The 24,086-nt window shown below is 41.7% G+C and overlaps 1 protein-coding gene and 1 long non-coding RNA gene across 5 annotated transcripts in view; one reads left to right on the top strand and one right to left on the bottom strand.

Moving 5' to 3' along the window:
• ARMC8 (armadillo repeat containing 8) overlaps positions 1-24,086 on the top strand; it is an 83,820-nt gene that overhangs the window by 42,624 nt on the left and 17,110 nt on the right. For all 4 annotated transcript variants that reach the window (XM_075829715.1, XM_075829716.1, XM_075829717.1 and 1 more), the window contains 3 exons: positions 439-534; positions 17,718-17,800; positions 18,966-19,047. In XM_075829715.1, the coding sequence (XP_075685830.1) occupies positions 439-534; positions 17,718-17,800; positions 18,966-19,047 (261 nt within the window). The remainder of the gene's footprint in view (positions 1-438; positions 535-17,717; positions 17,801-18,965; positions 19,048-24,086) is intronic.
• Positions 1-24,086, bottom strand: part of LOC142655489 (uncharacterized) — a 49,105-nt gene that overhangs the window by 15,308 nt on the left and 9,711 nt on the right. The window lies entirely within an intron of this gene.

The following is a 24,086-nucleotide window of genomic DNA, read 5'->3' as shown; positions in this document are numbered from 1 at the left end:
TGAGGTAAGTAATAGCTATTTTTTATTTTTGCATCCCTCCAACATTGGGCAGTTTTTTTAAATAACTTGGATTGGAAATCCCCTTTTAAGGGTGCCCATACACATCAGATGACGGTTTGCTGATCACGGCAGGACTGGACGACTATTTAGTGTGTATGTGGTGTCCCGACTCACCGCAACGTCAGATGTGGGGGGCGGCAAGAAGGATTTGGCATGTTGGATTTCAACATGCCCGATTGTCTGTTTCTGCAGGAGATAAACTGGTGCCAGAGGTGTCCGGCAGCTTTTTCCCCTCTCCCTATTGAATACACATGGGGATGTATACAGGAGTCAGGAGGAATAGCTTGGAGGTTGAACGAGCGCTCGGATCTTAAGTGTATGTGCAGCTTTACAGTATTTTTATTTTTTTTCTTAATCTTCTTTTTTTTCTGATCTCAGCTTGACCATGATTTAAAACATGCCCACGAGTTGCGCCAGGCCGCCTTCAAGTTATACGCCTCCCTGGGAGCCAATGATGAAGACATCCGGAAGAAGGTGAGTCTGGGAGAGGGACGACCTCCCGTTCTGTCTGCCAGCAGACAGGGTGTGACACCCACCTGAAAAAGTCTCCAGGAAGAGAATGATCAGTGACTGTCATGTGTAAAGCCAAAGGCCGAGACTGTAAGGGTTAACAGAAGAATGAATTAATGAGGCCATTGTTTGTTTTTTTTTGCTGGTAGAAACATAGGATAGTGTGACGGTAAGGGGACGACTAATGATTTGCGTTCTTTTCCTGTGTTCCACTTTAACCCTGCACATTCCGCATGCGTTGGTTCGAGCTCGCCTCGTTCTCTGAGGTTCAGGTTTCCTGTACTCCTGAGTAATAACACTACAGTGTCGGAACTGTCCAAAGCTGCTGTTGCCAGAACAACACTTCCAAGATAAACCTGCATCTATTCATTTGTCTACCCTGCGTACTTATTAGGTTCTGTTCACACCTCCGTTACTTCTTTTCCGTCAGGCTTTAGTTGTTTTGTGACGGTCAGAATTGCGTAGCATGATTGCATCCAGCCAAAAAACGATACCTGACGGAAACATGACTTATCCATTAAAAGTCAATAAGAAAAAAAAAGTATCGCTTATGGCTCCTGTAAAAACGGAAATGAACACAAATGTAAGCAGAGCATTAAATGCACAATTCCTATCCAACATTGTGAGGGGATTTTGACGTGGATGTATAGTGAGAAAAATCCACGGCGCACTATATAGCATTATTAATATCCTCTTTATTCAGCATCAGCAGTTGTAGGATGTGGAGTGTTAGCCTACGGCCGTTTCTCATGTGAACAAGCTTGGTCAAGGCCGTGGTTACACTCACTATACGTGCATTTCATGGATCCGGCTGGATCTACCACGGACACCACCTGTTGCCTATTATCACATGGGAGTCAAACGGGAGTACGTGCATGGTGCTGGGATTTGTGGTAATCCGAGAGAACTGGACGTGCTGGTCAGTTTTCTTCTTCAACTATTGATTTTGACATGGGCCACTCTGGGGACATTTACAAGTCTGGTGCAAAGAAATAAGTGGAGTAGTTGCCCATTGCAACCAATCCGATTGCTTCTTTCGTTTTCAAAAGGGCCTCTGAAAAATACGATTTTGAACCTGATTAGTTGCTATGGCAACTACTCCACTTTTTCTTTTGCACTAGTTTTGATCTCCTCTGTGCCTTGATGTCCTTTTTATTTATACTGAATTTGTAGGCTGAATATAGTTTCCATGTTTATTTTGCACAGTTTATTGTAGGAGATATAACCCATCCGTATCATCCTAGAGCTCACCAAATGGTAATTGTTTGCAAGATACAATGGACTGCTGGATTATGCTTTAGATGATGCTATAAGAATTTCTCAGCCCTGCTAATGACATGCTTATCGGCCAAATTGACTTTGGCTTTCTGTCTTCCCACTGTTGTTAGCAGTAGGGTTTGACTAAGGATGGCTTAAAGGGGTTGTCACAGAATCAAAAGTCCGTTTTTTGTTTAGCGGCTTTTCTATGAAAAAATTAAAAAGGAATCTTTGCATCCCATGTTCTTTAAATCACATGATTTGCAATGTAGAAAATGCCATCAAAAAAAGCACAGACCATTTTTCTAATAAAATTTGAATTTTTTTATATGCGTGTTTGGGCAATAAAACGGCACGCAAAAAGTTTGTGCGAAGAAAGCCTTAAAGGTGTTCCGGTCTTTAAAAATTGTGTTCAGATGGTTTAAAGGGAATGTGTCGCGGATTAAACATTTATTTTTTATTTTTAAGTAAGTTACTTATTTTTATTATATTTTTAAAGTTTTTTTGCTGTCATTTTTTTTTTCTTCCACAAGGTGGGCAGTATTAAAAATTAAAAAATGTGACGTCTTCCTATGTTGGCCACCAGAGGGAGCACTTCCCAGAATTACAGCAAGATGAATAAGGGAAAGCAACCTGACTCACAGCTGCTATAAATGTGGGAGGGAGACTCACTCCCCCACCCTATTTTTGGCTACAAGCCAGTAAAAGGTGTCTTCAAACTGCTAAGCATTGTCCGGCTCCTATTTTGGGAGTGCTTTTACAATGGCAGCTGGCAGAAGCTATAGGACACGCCAAAAGGCTAAGGGCTTATTTAGACGCCTCACACGGACCTATGTTAGTGAATGGGGCCGTGCAGACTGTCCGTAAGTTTCACACAGCGTGTGTCTGCTGCGTAAAACTCACGACATGTCCGATATTTGTGCGTTGTTCGCGCATCACGCACCCATTAAAGTCAATGGGTGCGTGAAAATCACGCGCAGCACGCGGAAACAATTCCGTGTGACGCGCGTGATTCGCGCAACAGCAGTAAAAAGTATGAATGAAAACAAAAAAGCACCACGTGCTTTTCTGTCTACAAACATACAAACAGAGTGTCATAATGATGGCGGAAAATCACGCAGCCACGCATCATACGCTGCTGAAACACGGAGCCGTTAAGTGCCTTTTGCGCGCACAAAACGCCGCTTTCGCACACGCTCGTGTAAATCCGGCCTCACTCTGAGCATGTGATTATCTCCTCTCCTCACGCATCAGGTGCCTCTTTATCTTCGCTGCTCACTGCCTCCCCCCCTTCCTCCTCCCTGCAGGGATCATGTTTTACTTGCTGGGCGGCAGAGAGTGCAGAGTCTAGCAGCAGAAAAGCAGAGCTGTGTCTCCGTACTAGTCAGTGAGTAATAACCGCACCACCTTGTAATGGAGGGGAATGTAGGCAACTGTAATTGCAGGCAATGAGGGGAATTTATTCAGACTGGCGTTCATAAGTTAGTCTTAATATGAAGAGCACTGGAGTATAATGCACCTTCTCTATTAAGGGGCACACGCACTTTAATCAATTAGGCACATCTCTGGCCGCCCGTGCGCACGATAAGGAAGCCTACACTAACTATGAGCTGAAATGCATTTCTGCTATAATTTACACCAGTTTCTGGCATAAATTAGAGTGAATTTGTTGGGCAACAGGTGGCCCCTCCCTCTAAGCCCCACTCACCTTTTTAAAAAATATAAGTATTGGAGGTGTCTTAAAAATGCAAAAGTCTCAACATCTGCGCAATGTTTCTGAGAGGGGAGAGGAATCATGGGAACTTTACATAGTCCTTTACATAGTAATCCCACCCATAGCAAGCCCTAGCAAAACGGATACAACTGTGCTGCACAGAGCTGGGCAACAGAATGAAAAACAGCTGTTCATGAGTTATGGTGGCATCATCTGGTGAGCATTCAGACACATATAGATACTTTTCTGTATTTTTCATAAGGCCGGAAAACCTCTTATTCCGTTATATTTGACGCCAATCATAGCGCTGCGTGCCCAACAGACCAAGTCAATTGGGTCCATCATGTGCAGTTGGGATACGCCCTATGACGGAATCGGCAGTATGGTGGCTTTCATTTTGAAAGGAAGTCCCAACGCAGGTGTGAACATAGCCATACTTTTATAATTTGTGCACTGTAGGTTTGCAAAATTACCTTTTCTTTATTCCAAGCCTGATAGTGTTTTTTATGACCTTTTTGTACTAACATGGTTTATCCTCCATCTTCTGTTTTTCATATAATCATTATTTATCACCTATCCACAAGGTAGATGATAAATATCTGATCGGTGGGGGTCTGACCGCTGGGACCCCCACCGATCACGAGAACGGGCTTACCTTGCCGTTCCTGGGAGCCCCATAGGGTCATTTCTATGGGGCTGTCGAAGATAGAAATGAATGGAGCGGTGGCCGAGCATGCGCACTACTGTTCCGTTCCTATGGGGCTCCCAGTATCGGCAAGGTAAGCCCATTATCGTGATCTGCGGGGGGTGTCCCAGCGATCGGAGCCCCACAGATCAGATACTTACAAAACATCTTTAATAATGAATCCATTTTTTTTCAGTTTTTTGATCGTCGCATTTGAAACACCATCGCTTTTTAACTTTTTCAGATATTTATCACCAATCCTGTGGATAGGTGATAAATATTATGGGAAAACCCCTTTAAAGGCTATGTAAACATTTGAAAATTCTTTTTATATTTTTTTATATAAAAAGGTGTTTCACTGTGTTTTGGCTTTTTTGTTTTACTTTTTTTTTTTTAGATACAGCAAATACGTCAGTCCCGCAGACCTGTCTGGTTCAGTGACAGCGGGGCCTGCCACGCAGGATCCGCCTGTAATCTATCATATCTACACTTTACACCTTTTTATTAAAAAGAAATTACCTTTCACTGGTTTACATAGCCTTTAAGCTTTATTTAATAGGATCGGAAAACCCCTTTTAATGCGATAAGATCTTTACATGTTAGACACTTCGGATCTATCACTTATCCCGTGCATAGGTGATAAATAATGATTATGGGAAAAAACCTTTAACTTTTTGTATATATCCATATTCTTCCACATATATTGTACAGGAAACTATTGCACTAAACCAGGGTTAACTGATTGTTGTTAAGTGGGTCTTCATACAACACTAGGGTCATTGATCAATGTGGTCTCGCGACTGCTGGACTTTTCAGTATGGACATGTCACCCAAGCTTTATTGTTGTTTAACTCCAAGGTGACCTGTATATAGTGTTATTATTGGAAATGCATCATTTACCTGTGGAAACATTTCCATAATTCCGTGCACTAGAAAGTTCTGGCACTAGAAGCATAGAACCAAAAGTAATTGAAAAAACCTCATGTATACAAGTCCTTTAACGTGCCTGTTATCTTTATATAAAAGGGGTTTTCCGGTTTTTAAAGTTGTGTGCAGATGGTCTCTTTTAGGACCAGGCGAGTGTTCGTTTTTTCATCCCCACCTTCCAAGAACTTTTTTATTTTCCTGCGGACCTATATGAGGGCTTGTTTTTTTGCGGGATGAGTTTTTTTTTTTTTTTTTTTTTATTGGCATGTTTTAATGAACCATGTAAAACATTTAAACATTTATTTTGTGGGGTGGAATGGAAAAAATTTCAACTCTTCCATTATTTTTTGGACTTCGTTTTTACAGCATTCCATGCGGTAAAAATGACAAGGTAACGTTATTCTGCGGGTCAATAGGATTACGGCGATACCAGTGTGGAGTCTGGCAGACGTCCATATACGATTCTTCACTACATTTTCAGCGACAGTGTTAAAGGCCGCGGATAGGTCAAAACGTCATTATTAAGTCGCTTCAACTCATGTATTAATATAAAAACGCTGATTACGTATGAAATAGTATATGATATACAGCTTTGTGAAAAAATAAATCTATTCAACTTGCAATATATTTTCTTGTGAGTGCTGTGGTAATCGTGACTATATACATTGGGACTTCATCCCAACTCCTTTGCACCACACCGTCAACATAGGTGTGCATCCCATATACATGTACCCATGAGATCAGCATCAGGAGCACTTCTGTTATACGCAGCCTGGCTCCGGCCACAACTGCTAGAATTTGAGAGTACTCCTGTTGCGGCAGTTTTACACCTTAGATGGAGTGGTCAATAACGACTGCGGCATCTAAGGTGTTTGACAGAGAGGGAGCTCTCTCTGTCACCCCATTGGCCCACAGACGACGTGATCGCGGGGCTCCAATGGGTTTGCATAGCAGCGGGGGGCCTTACTAAGGCCCTCAGGTCTGCCTTCACCTGTTGATTGCCTGACCGTTTTACATTGACATATAAAACCTATACATATTTGTTATCCCCATAATCGTGCCAACCCATAGAATAAAGATAACATGTTATCTACATCGCATAGTGAACGCCGTAAATTTAAAACGTGAAAAACAATGCTGGAATAGCTGTTTATTTTCAATCCCCCCCCCCCCCCCCCCCAAAATTATGTTAATAAAAGTTACATAGTTACATAGTTACATAGTTAGTACGGCTGAAAAAAGACACATGTCCATCAAGTTCAACCAAGGGAAGGGAAAAGGGAAGGAAAAATTTCTACACATAGGAGCTAATATTTTTTTGTTCTAGGAAATTATCTAACCCTTTTTTAAAGCCATCTACTGTCCCTGCTGTGACCAGTTCCTGCGGTAGACTATTCCATAAATTCACCGTTCTTACTGTAAAGAAGCCTTGTCGCCTCTGCAGCTTGAACCTTTTTTTCTCCAGACGGAGGGAGTGCCCCCTTGTTTTTTGAGGGGGTTTTACAAGGAACAGGATTTCACCATATTTTTTGTATGTGCCATTAATATATTTATATAAGTTAATCATGTTCCCCCTTAGTCGTCTTTTTTCAAGGCTAAATAGGTTTAATTCTTTCAATCTTTCCTCATAACTTAAATTCTCCATGCCCCTTATTAGCTTCGTTGCTCTTCTTTGTATTTTTTCCAACTCCAGGGCATCCTTTCTATGAACTGGAGCCCAGAACTGAACTGCATATTCTAGATGAGGCCTCACTAATGCTTTGTAAAGTGGCATTATTACATCCCTGTCCCGCGAGTCCATGCCTCTTTTAATACACGACAATATCCTGCTGGCCTTTGAAGCAGCTGATTGACACTGCATGCTGTTATTGAGTTTATGATTTACAAGTACACCCAGATCCTTCTCAACAAGTGAATCCGCCAGTGTAGCGCCCCCTAGGACATATGATGCATGCAGGTTGTTGGTAAAATGGTGCAATTGAAAAATACAACTTGTCCCGCAAAAAAACAAGCCCTTATACGGCTATGTTGACAGGAAAAAAATAATTCTTCTTGGAATGCCAGTGAAAAAAACCGAAAAATAATCCTTGGTCATTAAGGTAATTAACGGTACTAAAATTATGAAGGCACTTCCATAGTCTGCACTTCCTTAACCAAATCCACGTAAACATGCGTAGGGAAAAGCTGCATATTACTGCTTTCCCACATAGAACTATGTGATCGTGTGGACTAAGCTGGCACAGGAGCAGTTGTGCCCACAAACTCACCCACCAGAGAATGGCTACGATTGGCAAACACTCTCCTTTGGCAACAGCCGGATCAAAGATAGCTCTAGTTTTCAGGATCGAGAGAAGGAGATTTTAAAGTTTTCCGTATTCTTATTATTGAGCTGATTGACATCGGAACATTTTACAATCTAGCAGGTACCTGCTCATGCTCTATTACTGGTTTTAAGGGGTTGTTAGACATGATGTTTCCTATTAGAATTTTGTGGGTTAATTGGTGCATCCACCCTCTATTACGGACAGCCGAAACGCAGGGCCGCATATGTCCATTCATTTTAGTGCGGTCATTTAATATGGCGTTTTTCGAAGCAGGCAATTCCTAAAAACATTGGGATATCACACTTTCGCTACCTGTATACATGCTTCAAAATATAGAACAGCCCGTTTTTTTTTTTTTATGCAGAGCGCACATATTGTAATATATATTTTAGTCTTCTATTTTCTTAAGCAGCCTTGGACAGTTGTGACTGTAGCGTTCTGAATGTTTTTAATTTTTACTAACTGGCGACATTGGTTTGCCGGCACACGACGTAGGACTTCCATGCTCTGTACTAGGTGATTTTACAGGGTCTTCTATTTAATTTATTTTTAGCACTGGGTGCTCTAATAATATTATTATCTACTGTTTGACCGGTATGGCAAAAAGAGACCTGCTGTCTATTAACGCTTTTGTTGTGATATGTTCTATGACCAAAGAAACATTTCGCTGTAAAAGGTACAGAAATAGTGTTGCTTTTGGTCTGGCCTGGATTTTTGCGGTTTGTGCAATTTTATATTTTTCTTTTAATATTTCATGGGCAAATAAAACTCTTTGTTTATGATCCTAGAATGGAAAGTTGTTGTAGGGGGGTTTGGATTTGTAGCAACACATAAAATGTGCATGATTATTTTTTTAATTGACTTTTGTCTCCTGCAAATCAGTTTTTTTGCAAAGTTAATGTTTCCACTTATGTTTTCAATTACCATAAAGTGCTCTACAGACCTGTTATCAGCTGCTGAATTGTGATTTATTCAGACTAAAATCATAGCCGTCTACTGAAGTTCGAACACTTTCTTTATTAATGGCTAGTGGGACACAAGGGCTTTGTGTAAAATGACACTGCTGACACTTGGAAGAAGCTGTGTAAACCGCCGTTTGACTTACATGAGCTGACAGTGGCATACATAGAAGAGAGGGTGCCCCATACTAAAGATTACAATGTAATTGCACTACGGAAGGTTTTTTTTTGCGAGCAAATGGATCGGAAATCCAGACAATGAATCCAAGGTCGTGTACGTTAGGCCTTACACAGCGTCTCCATGAGTTAATTCATTTCAAGTGGTTTACTTCCCCCTAAGCCTATCAAGCTTTATATTTCCTCCTCGCTTAAAGGGGCACTAATGGTATTTTTAAAAAAACCAAGGGGTAAAAAAAAATACTAATTTTCTACCACCTCCTGTGCTAGTGCATTTGAAATAGGCACTTTGGGAAGGGGATTGGAGTAGCTTGCTGCAGCAGAAATCTCCTAACTCTACTATGTCGGCAATGGAGAACAAACTATTTGCTTCAGGAGATGGCAGAAAATTCTTTCTCATTCCGTTCTAGGTTTACGCATCATGCACACGTCCGTGCTTGCCAGCCAAGTCCCTTCAGAGATCCGAGGAAAGATGGAACATGTCCTATCTTTCCTTGACTCGGATCATTTTTCGCGGACCCGATTCACCCGCTAAAGTGAATGGGTCTGTGAAGACTATTGGTTGCCACTCGAATTCCGTCAAAAATGTCCCGAGTGGCACAACGGTCGTGTTCATGAGGCGTTAAGTGTCACAAAAAGATCCCTAGACTTGTTATTGTGCATTCAAACATATAAATATACATAAACGTAATCAGATTAGTATAAATAAAGGTACTTGCAATGAGTTTATGTAACGTGCTGAAGCAACTCATGGAGTCGATCTCCGAGGCCATGGTTACAAGTATTTCTATATACAGTGTCCACATGGGAGGTATGCATTTCTCACAAATGGACACGTTTGATGTAAGCGTTAGTGCAGAAAATAGATTTTTACCATATCTAACAATAATTCTTATTCTGCTGGATATTCTATTCGTGAAATTTGACTAACATAATGCAAGCTCCTGGGACTGGAACGCCACAGATTTGCTCTATAGCGCTTATTTGTAGTGCAACAAGTGGGGTTTAGTGTAAGTGTTTCCATCCTCTATACTCTCAAAAAAACGCATGTCTTGGCTTAGGCTAAGTTCACATTTCGTTTTTACTGTACGTCTGACATGCACGTTTTGGCATGAAGAAAACCGTGTCAACACGTCACCACAGAGTGTGGATTGTGCAAGTGTGCTTACATTCTATCCTTTTTTTTTTCATGTCCTGAAAAGCGAAGTCTGCTATGCTTTTTCAGTTCTTTTTCCAAAACGTATACCACACATATATACGTTTTTATTTGTATTGAAGTTAATGGCGATGCATGCAATCTTAAACCCTACGTTTTGCATACGTAAAATGTATACGTTTTCGTCACCATATATGGGAAATCCTGACTTTACAAAGTTTAATTTAGCTCTAGAACAGACATATACGTTTTTAGAAGAACTGAGACAAACGTATACGACATTTACTGCAAAAAACGTAAGCGTATGTTACAAATGCATACGTTTTTGTTTTTATTTTAGCTATTTTCCTATACTATGTTTTGAACTGGGTACTGTGAGTGTGCTGTGCAACTTCCATTATTAAGTTGTCATAGTAACTTGCTTCTATGTTCTTAATTGGGCATAATAATGCATTTGGGGGGGGGGACCAAATACAGTTACAGACTAAAAGTGAATAGTTATTAACGCTTGACATGCAGATTGTGATTTTTACTTATTTTAAGGATTTTCCCATTTTATAACCTGTAAAACATTTTTTGATGTTTTGATTACATTTGTTCAATGTGTGTCTGAGGAAAATGAAATAAAGTCATCTCCACTGAATAACTCACTGGACGTCTTGTGTTTTCTCAGTATTTTTCCCAGACATTCTCTGACTGAGGTTGAAATTGTGGTTACAAACCACCACTCAATAAATCATGACCCCATTAGAGGGGCCCTCCTTACCTGTTATGTAATAAGCAAGGGTCTAATATCCCAGCCTGGCTAATCACTACCTTTCTAATCTACAGTCTCAAAGGGATTGTGTCATTTATTTAATTTTAGTTTTATTAATTATTAGAATTAAAAGTATATAGATGGTAAATCATGTGTTTTGGTCTTTTTCTTTATATGTAGCTATCTTTTATTTATATGTAAAACATTTACTGGGGGGGCAGCCATATAAAGACACACACACACACACACACTCTTACTTCCTGAACTCTCTGTGTAGTCAGTACAACAGGGTATTTACGCTTTATGGCAGCTGAAAAGAATATCAATTGACATCAATTTTTACAATCTCCAGGAAGTGATTGAGTATAGCCCCTCCCCCAGAGGCCAGGGGAAGATGTATTCAGAGCCTTCTCTTCGTGTATAGTGTGGCTATCCTACCTTATCGAGGCTTCCAGTAATACAATTGAGCCATTATGAACTTGCTCACCCTTTAATGATAATGAGATTATTCTCATCCTGTGTCTGTATGTACAGCAAAGCTGACAAGTGAGCTACAGAGAACAGGGAATATCCACTTTAGTGATTGCTCTAGTGGCCAGTCTGAAAACTGGAATATCTTGAGAATTTTTTTTTTTTTAATGTGGATAGATACATAAAAAAAATACCCACATTTTAAAAGAAATTAGTATAATAAAAACCTGATTTTAAATAATATGTCCTTTTTTGATTATACATTAGCCTTAAAAGTCTGTGCTGAAAAAACTGAACTCTGGTATTAAAGCGGTTGTCCACCTTCTGACAACTGATGACCACTGGATGTTACGGCACATAATGCTATGTACGGAGCCCGGAAGAAGTTGGCTCCGTACATAGCATAGCGGCCGTACTGCAGGGCTGCTCCTATTTACTTGAATAGGAACAGAGCTGCAGTACTGGAGCTCGGCCGCTATTCCATGGCCGGAGCTAAGTGCGTCCGGCATGTACGTCCAATGCACAGAGGCACTAGACCAGCTGATCTGTGTGGGGCCCGGGTGTCAGACCCCCACAGATCATGTACTGATGCTCATCTGTTGTCAGAAGGTGGAAAAGCCCTTTGAAAGCTTCAGAACACTCTCTAGTCCATAGTCCTCAGTCTATGGATGGAATGTGGAGATCTATGTACATATTCCACACTTAGAGCAGCCTGTTCCTGAGTTCAGCTCTTGGGCACAGAAAAGTACATAAAGTTAGAATACATCTAGTGCTGAGTTATTTGTTAACTTTCAACATCTCTTTTTTTACCTTTTGTTTTTGGAAGAGGTCATTTATAAGCATTTTTGCATTTAAATTGTCAGACGGTTCTTTATGAACCTCATCCCTGCTGTAGCTGCATTTCAAAAAGCTGAAACTGTTATTTTATGGTATATAATCCATTTCATTCCTGCATGAACCTCATCCCTGCTGTAGCTGCATTTCAAAAAGCTGAAACTGTTATTTGATGGTATATAATCCATTTCATTCCTGCATGAACCTCATCCCTGCTGTAGCTGCATTTCAAAAAGCTGAAACTGTTATTTTATGGTATATAACTCTGCTTTCCTGTCTTGCTATATAGTCTAATGTTATCTCAAAGTTTTGTCAAAGTGTTTGATCGTCGTTAAGTTTTATGATCATCCAGACCTGCTAGTTTGTTTGTTTATCTCTGCATAGCTTTTCACCTCATGTGTCTAGTTGATTTGATTAATAGCTGAACGAGCTTAATTAGGCCTAGATCTGAGCATCTACTCCCCTATAAATTTAGATGTAGCATATGGGGAAGGCACTCGTGCAGGGGGGCACGACGGCAGAAGTCATCTCTGTCTAAGTGTCCTGGCAGTTATACATGGCAGTTGCACAGGGTCAGTGACAGGTAAGCCGCATTACCAAACCAGACAAACTAGCCCACGCTCTCAATATTAGATTTCTAACTATCTGTAAACAAAGATGTTTGCCACCGCTCTCATCATTATAGCTGCTCTTGGTTTTCAATCCTATCACCCATTTAAGACTTGCCCAAAAACAGTCTACATCAGTCCCTCTCTCCTTGCCTCGCCCATGTACAGCTCCCATTCACTATTCACTTTCCTCAGTCAACTTAACCCATCTCATCCCACTGCCCAACATAAAAATCACTCTCATAAATCACATAACCATATGCTGTCTCTCTGCATTCTCCTGCTACTAGCTGCAGGGGACATCTCTCCCAACCCTGGGCCTCCCTTTTCTTCTGCCAAGCTCAACCACTTACCTGCCACACATAGAAACCCTGCAAATCTTCTTGCCATTCCTTGTATGTCTTCTCCTGTCTCTTTTAACTGTGCTCTCTGGAACTCTCGGTCCGTGTGCAACAAACTCAACTTTATTCATGACTTATTCCTTTCTAACTCTCTCAACCTTCTGGCTCTTACAGAAACATGGCTACACCTGTCTGACACTGCTTCCCCTGCTGCTCTATCTTATGGTGGTCTCCAGTTCTCTCATGCCCCCAGAACTGAGAACAGGCAGGGTGGAGGAGTAGGTATACTTCTTTCCCCACACTGCACTTTCCAGGTCATTCCCCCGGTCCCCTCACTCACATTTCCCTCTTTTGAAGTCCACACCCTCAGACTCTTTCACCCTTTTCCCCTCCGAGTGGCAGTTGTCTACCGCCCACCGGGCTCACCCCGCCAATTCCTGGATCATTTTGCTGCCTGGCTTCCACAATTTCTATCCTCTGAAACACCCACTCTCATCATGGGTGACTTCAACATCCCCATTGATAACCCAATCTCCCCATCTGCCTCCCAGTTTCTATCTTTAACCTCGTCCCTCGGTCTGTCACAACTTACTAACTCTCCTACACATGAAGACGGGCATTCACTTGACCTGGTCTTCTTCCGGCTCTGCTCAGTTTCTGACTTTATTAACTCTCCTCTCCCGCTTTCTGACCACAATCTTCTCTGCTTTACTATCAAATATTCTCTGCCTCCTCAGGTCATCCCTACGTATCAGACATACAGAAATCTACATGCCATTAACACTGTGAAACTCATAGACAGTCTACAGTCCTCATTGTCCCCTATCTCTTCCCTCTCCTGTCCCAATCTGGCTGCCAAACTTTATAATAACACTCTCAAAAATGCATTGGATGAAGCAGCCCCCACTACACTCCGAACCACCCGACAAAGACGACGACAACCCTGGCACACGCCTCAATCCCGCTTTCTTCACCGGTGCTTGAGATGTGCTGAACGACTGTGGAGAAAATCGCATTTGGATGCAGATTTCCTCCATTACAAATTTATGCTCAAAACTTACAACTCTGCCCTTCACCGCGCCAAACAAGTCTACTTCACTTCTCTCATCTCCACACTATCTAATAATCCAAAACGCCTCTTTGATACTTTTCACTCCCTCCTTAGTCCTAAAGTGCAGACGCCAATCACAGATCTCAGTGCTGAAGACCTGGCCAATTATTTTAAAGTTAAAATTGACAACATCCGGCATGATATTATCTCCCAGTCCCCTAGTAACATCGATCCCCTTCCCCCCCGCACTCCCTCTTCTTCACTCTCAGCATTTGACCCAATAACTGAAGAAGAAGTCTCGAGGCTCCTCTCTTCTTCTCGTCCTACTACCTGCCCTAGTGATCCTGTCCCCTCACACCTCCTCCAGTCCCTCTCCCCAGCTGTCACTAGTCACCTCACTAAAATATTTAACCTCTCTCTTTCCTCTGGTATCTTTCCCTCCGCTTTTAAACATGCCATTATAAACCCATTATTGAAAAAACCAACACTTGACCCATCCAGCGCTGCCAACTACCGACCAGTCTCTAATCTGCCCTTCATCTCCAAACTCCTGGAACGCTTGGTCTACTCTCGCCTTATCCGCTATCTCTCTGCTAACTCCATTCTTGACCCCTTACAATCTGGTTTCCGCACTCTACACTCCACAGAAACTGCCCTTACTAAAGTCTCAAATGATCTCTTGGCGGCTAAATCGGACGGTAAATCCTCTCTCCTGATTCTTTTGGATCTCTCTGCAGCCTTTGACACTGTAGACCACAAACTCCTACTTAACATGCTCCACTCTATTGGCCTCAAGGACGCGGCTCTCTCTTGGTTTTCCTCCTATCTCTCTGACCGCTCATTCAGTGTGTCATTTGCTGGTTCCACCTCTTCTCCTCTTCCCCTTGATATCGGGGTTCCTCAGGGATCAGTCCTAGGTCCACTCCTCTTTTCTCTCTACTCAGCTCCTATTGGACAAACCATCAGCAGATTTGGCTTCCAGTACCATCTCTACGCTGATGACACCCAATTATATACCTCTTCCCGTGACATCACCCCTGCTCTAATACAGAACACCAGTGATTGTCTGTCCGCTGTCTCTAACATCATGTCCTCTCTCTATCTGAAACTGAATCTTTCTAAAACTGAGCTCCTTGTGTTCCCACCATCTACTAACCTCCCTAAACCTGATGTCTCCATCTCTGTGTGTGGCACTATCATAACTTCTAAGCAGCACGCCCGCTGTCTCGGGGTTATTTTTGACTCAGATCTTTCCTTTACTCCTCACATACAATCACTTTCACGCTCCTGTCATTTTCACCTCAAAAACATCTCCAGAATCCGCTCTTTTCTTACGGAGGAAACTGCCAAAACTCTCATTGTTGCTCTGATTCACTCTCGTCTTGACTACTGTAACTCATTACTAGTCGGTCTTCCCCTCACTAAACTCTCCCCTCTCCAATCTATCCTCAATGCAGCAGCCAGGCTCATCTTTATGACCAACCGCTACACCAACGCCTCTAATCTGTGCCAGTCACTGCACTGGTTGCCCATCCCCTTCCGAATAAAATTCAAACTTATTACTCTCACCCACAAAGCTCTCCACAGTGCTGCACCTCCTTACATCTCCTCCCTCATCTCTGTCTACCACCCTACTCGGGCTCTACGTTCTGCCAACGACCTTAGATTAAAATCCTCCATAATCCGAACCTCCCACTACCGTCTCCAGGATTTCTCTCATGCTGCACCCGTCCTCTGGAATGTGCTACCCCAGACAATCAGATTAATTCCCAATATCCACAGTTTTAAACGTGCCCTGAAAACACATCTATTTAGACAGGCCTATAACATTCCCTAATCTGACTCCTTTCCATGGCCCTCCATTTAGATTAGTCATCAGAATAAGATTCCCTCACACTCCTTCTCTTCATGTCCGTCATACACGGATAGTGGCTGGTGACCGGCTCATGCAGCTTTATGTTACCACCGCATGTGTATAAAAATGGCCGGACTATTGTGCAGAACAAACACTGTTACACTTTGTGTCTCCCTTATGTCCTCATAGATTGTAAGCTCTTGCGAGCAGGGTCCTCACTCCCCAGGTTTGAATTGTAAATGAACTTTGTCACTATGTAATGTCTGATATTGTTTGTTTCATGTTCCCTCTAAATTGTAAAGTGCTGCGTAATATGTTGGCGCTATATAAATAAAGATTATTATTATTATTATTATTATTATTATTATATGAAGTGGCTTGCTGCAGTTAACATTTAATGAAGAGAAAATGACATTCAAGATTTCATAATTGCAGAAATGTATTTAAAAAAAGTATTCAAGGAACAGTAGAAAGAACTTACGGCTATGTTCACACGGGGTATTTTGCCGAGTTTTTTGACGCGGAAACCGCGTCGCAAAACTCGGCAAAAGCGGCCGAGAACGCCTCCCATTGATTTCAATGGGAGGCGTCGGCGTCTTTTTCCCGCGAGCAGTAAAACTGCCTCGCGGGAAAAAGAAGCGACATGCCCTATCTTCGGGCGCTTCCGCCTCTGACCTCCCATTGACTTCAATGGGAGGCAGGAGAAAGCGTATTTCTCGCTGTTTTATGCCCGTGGCGCTCAATGGCCGCGGGCGAAAAACGGCGCGATAATTGCCGCGAAAATCGGCGTGCAGGGAGAGGAATATCTGCCTCAAAGTTCCAAACGGAATTTTGAGGCAGATATTCCTCCCCCAAAATACTCCGTGTGAACATAGCCTTAAAGCTCCTGGGCCCCAATGTAAAATCTGTAACATGGTCCCTATCCACCATAATCCTGCTATCATCTTATGTGGCAGAGGAGCCTTTTGGCCGCCTCATGCAGCAGGGGAACGGGTGCGACTGCTACTACTGCACCCCTGTAGTCATACTCCTGCTTGTATCTATTATTATGGACAACAAAACTGCAAATAATTATAACAGAACTGAAGATCTGTATTCTGGATCTGACCCTGGAGTAATTCAAATGAAGAGCTATGATTCAACTATTCCTAATGTATCATTTTGTTATACTTCTGTCTATCCTATATCATGTTGCGTTATACAATAAATTATGCTAATGACCAACCTGGCTATACTGTAGCCCTTTGCAGGTGATCATTACAAGTAAATTCAATGTTGCAGAAAAGTTTTTCATTTTAATAAACTCAGGCTGGGTGTGTTCTGCTCCGTCAGAGGAGCAGAAGAAGGAAATAACGGAACCGCCGGTTGCCGACAGAACCCATTAACTTTAATGGGTTCCGTCGGGTTTCCGACAGTGTCTGTGATATTACCAGAGACGGTAGCGCAGCATGCTGCGCTGTTGTCTTCCCGGCAAACCCTGCCGTATCTGCGACGTAGGCCCCTAATGGAGCCGCCAACGCAGATGTGAACGTAGCCTAAACCTGTTTTTGCACAAATCCATATTGTTTTATGTGCTGTGTAAGCTTTTGGTTTTCAGATTACTCTGTCCGAGCTACTGGACTTAACCACAGACCTCAAGAACAGAGACTGTCCCCCTTTTTTCTTGTTATTGGCAGAGAAAGTAAATGGCTTACTTTCATGACATGTCTGACCAAGTCAGAAAAACCCTTTAATTACTTGGATTGTGAATTCATTTTTTTTTTTATTGCTTACTGTGAGGTTGTTTGAATTATTACATGGTGCTAATAGAAAAAAAAAAAGTAGCAAAAACTCAATACCGTTAAAGCTGTAATAGAAATCATTAAAGATCTTTTTTATGCACCTTTCTTCTAGTTTCATAACTTGAAAGTGCATAATATATCATCATAAAAAGTACAGGAACCTGTATTGCATAATTTTTATAAACAGGAGTCGAGCAGACCCGCATGAAATCCGTGATGTTATTTATGCTGCATTAACATCTCTCTCCAGATCATTGAGGCTGAGCATATGATGGACCGGATTGTGAATGGCTTGTCTGAGACCAGTGTCAAGGTGCGATTATCTGCCGTCAGGTATGACTTACATTCTCTTTATTCTGTTTACTCTTGGAGCTCAAGTCGTGCGTTTGTGGATACAGCCTTGTCCGTTCATTACGAGACTGAATTGATTAATTGGATTCCCATAGACAAAGTGTTAAAAAAAATACTATTCCATTTATATTATATATACATATATTTTTATTTTTTTTATCCAATAGCTTTGTAGAAATATTAAACATTGATCTTAGATTATCTGTCCAAATTTTTTTATGTCCTCTTTGGAATTTCTTCCTTTGGCTATTTGCTTGAGTTATTGTAGATATGTTTCCGGTAATAATCTTTCAGAATATCTATATAGATGACCACTCATTTTCACATTGGTCTCAGATACTCGACAATCTCGACGTGGCCCATTGACTTTAATGCGGTCCATCAGGGTTCCAGTATTTTTAAAAGCAAGAGCAGCACTGCAGACTGCACTACCCTAGCCATCAAAATTATTAGAATGGTCTACAAAATCCCCACTGGAACCCTAGAAACAAAGAGCTGGTCATGCATGCTCGTGGCTCTATTTTGTGGATACAGTTTCCATAAATTCCCATAGAACATAATAGGGAGAGCCATGGGCATGCGTGGCAACCTCATTCCAAATAGTCCTCACCTGGAATCGCAGGCCGCCTCACCAGGGGCGGGGTTGATTGACTCCCATTCTTGATATAGTTGCAGAACCCAGAACTGGCACCCTCGTCTATCAGACATTTATGGCATATCCTGTGAATATGCCTTGAATTTCTGAGATGGGAATAACCCTTTAATAGGAACCGAGCACCAAGCTGTCCGGCCGCCTTACGTTTGCCTCGGCAACTGTACCTCCCAGCACCTCTCCATGCCTAATGTCAGATTTCATTGGTGAGACGTTGTGTTTATCCTGTTGGCTGCTGTCTATACAAAAGGTGATGAAGCTTGACATTCGTGCATTGAATAGGGTTTCATTTAGACCTTGCTGTTCAGTGCTTAAGTTACCCTATCAGGCAAAAGGGGTCCTATATGTCAACTGGGGTGAGGGGGGGGGGGGGTTTACTTTTCTGAGAAGATTCCTTGATGATTTAGGATATATACTTGAGATTGTTACTCGATAGTTTATAAAATACTTTCACCAAACAGAATAACGGACACTTAATTGCATCTTTCTCTTTAGATGTTTACATAGTTTATCCAGATCAGTGCAGCAACTCCGTACCAGTTTTCAGGACCATGCTGTGTGGAAGCCACTTATGAAGGTAATTCACTATTGTTATGTTTTCTTATTCCAGTAACTTGTACTTGAATCTATTTTACACCAAGGAAAGACTAGTGTGTGCATATAATAAACATAAGGGTTTAAAGCCTATGGGGGGGTTTTACACTAGGCAATCATCTGCCGACATGATGAGAACATATGGGGACGAGCGATCGGAGTAACAACCGCTCGTCCCCATCCATAGCTCCTTGTGACAGTAGCAATGGAGCGCCAATCAACTATGTCTCATTGTTCGGCGCTCGTTGTACCGCCCAAAATTTGCCAGTGTAATAGAGCCTTATGGACACCGTTGCAGATATTATTTTTTTTATTCAAAAAGAGAATACTTCACCGTTTGACCCTGTTAGGATAGACCAGGATCAGTCTGACTCATGTGGAAAGACTCCAACCTGCTATCCATCTGAAGTAGATGTATTAATAAACATAGGCAGTGACGTAAGGTGTTCTGAGGCCAGTGGTTCCCCTCTTACCACTCTTGCTGGTTCCTGGTATATAGGGTTCCAACGGTGGAAAATGTTTGCAGATCTGAGAGATGATACACTTTGGATTTGCAAACCTATTCCACCGTTGGAACCCTATATACCGGAGACCAGTGAGAGTGGAAAAAATGGAGAACCACTGACCTCAGAACACTTTACGTCACTGCCTATGTTCGTTAATACATCCACTTCATTGCATAGAAGGTTGGAGTCTTTCCGTGTGTATGACACCTACCCTGGTCTATCCTAACCGCATTGAGTTATGAAGTATTCTCTTTTTGATTTGACTTTAAAAAAATCTTACTAAAACCCCATACCTATGTATTTTCTGAAAGTAGACACCTGGCAACTCGTTAAAATGACACTGCACTTTATACACACCGGCACTGTCGTGTAATTCGTCATAAAATCACCAGAGTTTAAGAGACCAAACACTTTTTTTAATCTCCAGCTTAAAGCCAGCTAACAACCTATAAAATACAGGAATTGCACACCTTATATAGGGTTTGGGAGGGAGTGCGCTCACTTTTTATTTCCCAAATTGTATTGACATGTTGTTGGCAGCCATGTCCACTTTCATGTAACTTTGTAACAAACAAGAATTATTATTTTTAAATGCATTATAACATTTGTGCCTAAAACGGACATAAAAGCAAAGGTTTTCACGCAAAAACAATGTAAAAATAATAGACCAAGCTGTGCAGAATTCATACTTGTACATCAACAAGAGCTTGTGCTTTTAAAATCTCTGACACAAGTCATGCAATATTTGGCCCTCATCAGCAAATGTGTTAAAAAATATATACTGCGGCAAACATCTTAAAAAGCTACCAAAATCGACATTTTTGAGAGCACACTGCATACTGTGTATAAATATGCGGCTTGATCATTTATACACACTACCACCTTCATGCAACTTTGTATGACAGTGAGTAGAAGCAAAAATTGCATAAAAATTCAACTTAAGCAGACCCCTTATGCAAAAGATGTATTCTGCAAGGAACTGTAAGATATAAGGAGTTGATACATAACACATGTCTACTTTCACAGGTGCATGTGTTAAACCAATTTTTCATGCATATTAAATTGGGGAGTCTCTAGGTGTATAATTCTCCCTTCCTGTACAAACTTTAACCCCTTAACGACATGCTACGTACATGTACGGGACAGCCATTAAGGGAAAGCATAGAGTAGGCTCACGTGCGGATTCTGCCAATTTAACCCCTTAAATTGTTAGAATCAGTGGGCGGCCCCCTCCGACGTGCCATCTGCTGTAACGCGATTGTATAGTGCCGATGGTCGTCATGACATCCTGAGGGCCTAAGGAATGCCCCCGGGTCTGCCATCTTGCAGTGTATCATGCAAACAATCCAATGATCACTGGTTCAAGTCCCCTAGGGGGACTAATAAAGAAAGTAAAAACAGTTGAAAAAAAACATTTATTTTCCTAAAGCAATGTTAAAAAAAATAAGTTCACATAACTGGTATCGCTGTGTCCGTAAAAGTCCGAACTACTAAAATATTGCATTATTTACCCGCTTGGTGAACGCCGTAAAAAATATATATACAGTGGAGGAAATAAGTATTTGATCCCTTGCTGATTTTGTAAGTTTGCCCACTGTCAAAGACATGAACAGTCTAGAATTTTTAGGCTAGGTTAATTTTACCAGTGAGAGATAGATTATATAAAAAAAAATTAAAAAAATCACATTGTCAAAATTATATATATTTATTTGCATTGCGCACAGAGAAATAAGTATTTGATCCCTTTGGCAAACAAGACTTAATACTTGGTGGCAAAACCCTTGTTGGCACGCACAGCAGTCAGACATTTTTTGTAGTTGATGATGAGGTTTGCACACATGTTAGATGGAGTTTTGGCCCACTCCTCTTTGCAGATCATCTGTAAATCATTAAGATTTCGAGGCTGTCGCTTGGCAACTCGGATCTTCAGCTCCCTCCATAAGTTTTCAATGGGATTAAGGTCTGGAGACTGGCTAGGCCACTCCATGACCTTAATGTGCTTCTTTTTGAGCCACTCCTTTGTTGCCTTGGCTGTATGTTTCGGGTCATTGTCGTGCTGGAAGACCCAGCCACGAGCCATTTTTAATGTCCTGGTGGAGGGAAGGAGGTTGTCACTCAGGATTTGACGGTACATGGCTCCATCCATTCTCCCATTGATGCGGTGAAGTAGTCCTGTGCCCTTAGCAGAGAAACACCCCCAAAACATAATGTTTCCACCTCCATTCTTGACAGTGGGGACGGTGTTCTTTGGGTCATAGACAGCATTTCTCTTCCTCCAAACACAGCGAGTAGAGTTAATGCCAAAGAGCTAAATTTTAGTCTCATCTGACCACAGCACCTTCTCCCAATCACTCTCAGAATCATCCAGATGTTCATTTGCAAACTTCAGACGGGCCTGTACATGTGCCTTCTTGAGCAGGGGGACCTTGCGGGCACTGCAGGATTTTAATCCATTACGGCGTAATGTGTTACCAATGGTTTTCTTGGTGACTGTGGTCCCAGCTGCCTTGAGATCATTAACAAGTTCCCCCCGTGTAGTTTTCGGCTGAGCTCTCACCTTCCTCAGGATCAAGGATACCCCACGAGGTGAGATTTTGCATGGAGCCCCAGATCGATGTCGATTGACAGTCATTTTGTATGTCTTCCATTTTCTTACTATTGCACCAACAGTTGTCTCCTTCTCACCCAGCGTCTTACTTATGGTTTTGTAGCCCATTCCAGCTTTGTGCAGGTCTATGATCTTGTCCCTGACATCCTTAGAAAGCTCTTTGGTCTTGCCCATGTTGTAGAGGTTAGAGTCAGACTGATTAATTGAGTCTGTGGACAGGACTCTTTTATACAGGTGACCATGTAAGACAGCTGTCTTTAATGCAGGCACCAAGTTGATTTGGAGCGTGTAACTGGTCTGGAGGAGGCTGAACTCTTAATGGTTGGTAGGGGATCAAATACTTATTTCTCTGTGCACAATGCAAATAAATATATATTTTGACTATGTAATTTTTTTTTATTTTTTTTTATTATAATCTATCTCTCACTGGTAAAATTAACCTAGCCTAAAAATTCTAGACTGTTCATGACTTTGACAGTGGGCAAACTTACAAAATCAGCAAGGGATCAAATACTTATTTCCTCCACTGTAAAACACCCAAATTGCTGTTTTTTGGTCACTTTAGCTTCCCAAATTTTTCTAATAAAAAGTGATCAAAAAGTCACATGTACCCCAAAAATGGTATCCATAAAATCTACAGCTCGCCCTGCAAAAAATAACTCCTCATGTCGCTTGACAGAAAAATAAAAAAGTTATGGCTCTCTTAATCTAACTTAATCGAATGCGTTAACAAATAGATTTATTTATTTTTTAGCTGAAGCTAATTGGAAACTATCGTTAATGGCAAACGTCAGTGGATGAAAATGTCTTTTCTACCTGACAGAAATCTTTTCCATCCATCAGAAATATATTCGAAATTCTGATCTAGTGATAAGTGTTATTGCTATGACGGTAGCTTATAAAGGGAATTATTAAAATACCGGTCTGTGGGTTTCATGCTAAAGTAGGCACAGTGTAAAATATACAAACTTTATTGATGTTTGTACGTGGTGCAAGTGCTTGGTGCTATTTATTTGACTCCATGAACCAAATGCTGGAAAATGTCCGGGTCGTTGAGGCAATAAATGGCCTAATTAGGCGCAGAGGGGGAATTAGTTCAGCTCCTCCTTCGGTCATCTACAGGCATACAGGGACAGGAGGAGTATTGCAGCTGCTGCTCCTCTTCCTGCACACTGCCAGCACGTCCCTCCGCCGGCCCCCTCTCCTACTCCACACAGACTGAAATGGGAGTTGCAAATATATGCAGCTCCCATTTTAACCAGTTTTAACTCAGGCAGGATTTTAGCTAGAGCTGCGATCCAGGGCTTGTTTTAGTTACCGCTGTTAATGGCAAGGACGTAGCAGATATCCTTGGCTACTGAAGTTCCTTTCTGCCAGTACGTATGATATATGTCAGGGAAAAAGTTAGAATTTTACATTGAAGGCTTATCTTGATTAGTGGGGATATGACCCCCCCCCCCCCCCAGGACCCTCACTAATCAGCTAAACGAAAAGGGCTCTTTAATGCAGTACCCATAACATTGCTGTCCATGCCAACAAGTGAAAAGCGCTGGGCTGTAGTACCAGATACTGCTCCATGGACCAATGTATTGCTATATTGATATATCAGCGAAGGGGCGACAATGCTCCACTGACAGCTACCACCCCTTTGTACTGCTGATCAGTCAGGGACCCAGGGGTTGGCCACCCACTGATTAAACATTGATTGCCTACCCTAAGGATGGGACATTAAAATTGGTTTTCCAAGAATTTTACATTAATTATTAAATGCGATCCTATAAAATAAACAGATCCATACATTGTTCTTGGTTGTCAATGGGATGTCAAGTTTTATGCAAAATCTTTTCCATAGTCAAGACTGATCACCTGAGTATTTGACAGATATAAAAACTGTGGAATTTCTTATAT

The sequence above is a fragment of the Rhinoderma darwinii genome, chromosome 6, assembly GCF_050947455.1.
Source record: "Rhinoderma darwinii isolate aRhiDar2 chromosome 6, aRhiDar2.hap1, whole genome shotgun sequence".
NCBI classification, from domain to species: domain Eukaryota; kingdom Metazoa; phylum Chordata; class Amphibia; order Anura; family Rhinodermatidae; genus Rhinoderma; species Rhinoderma darwinii.
This window is presented reverse-complemented; position numbering and strand designations above follow the sequence as displayed.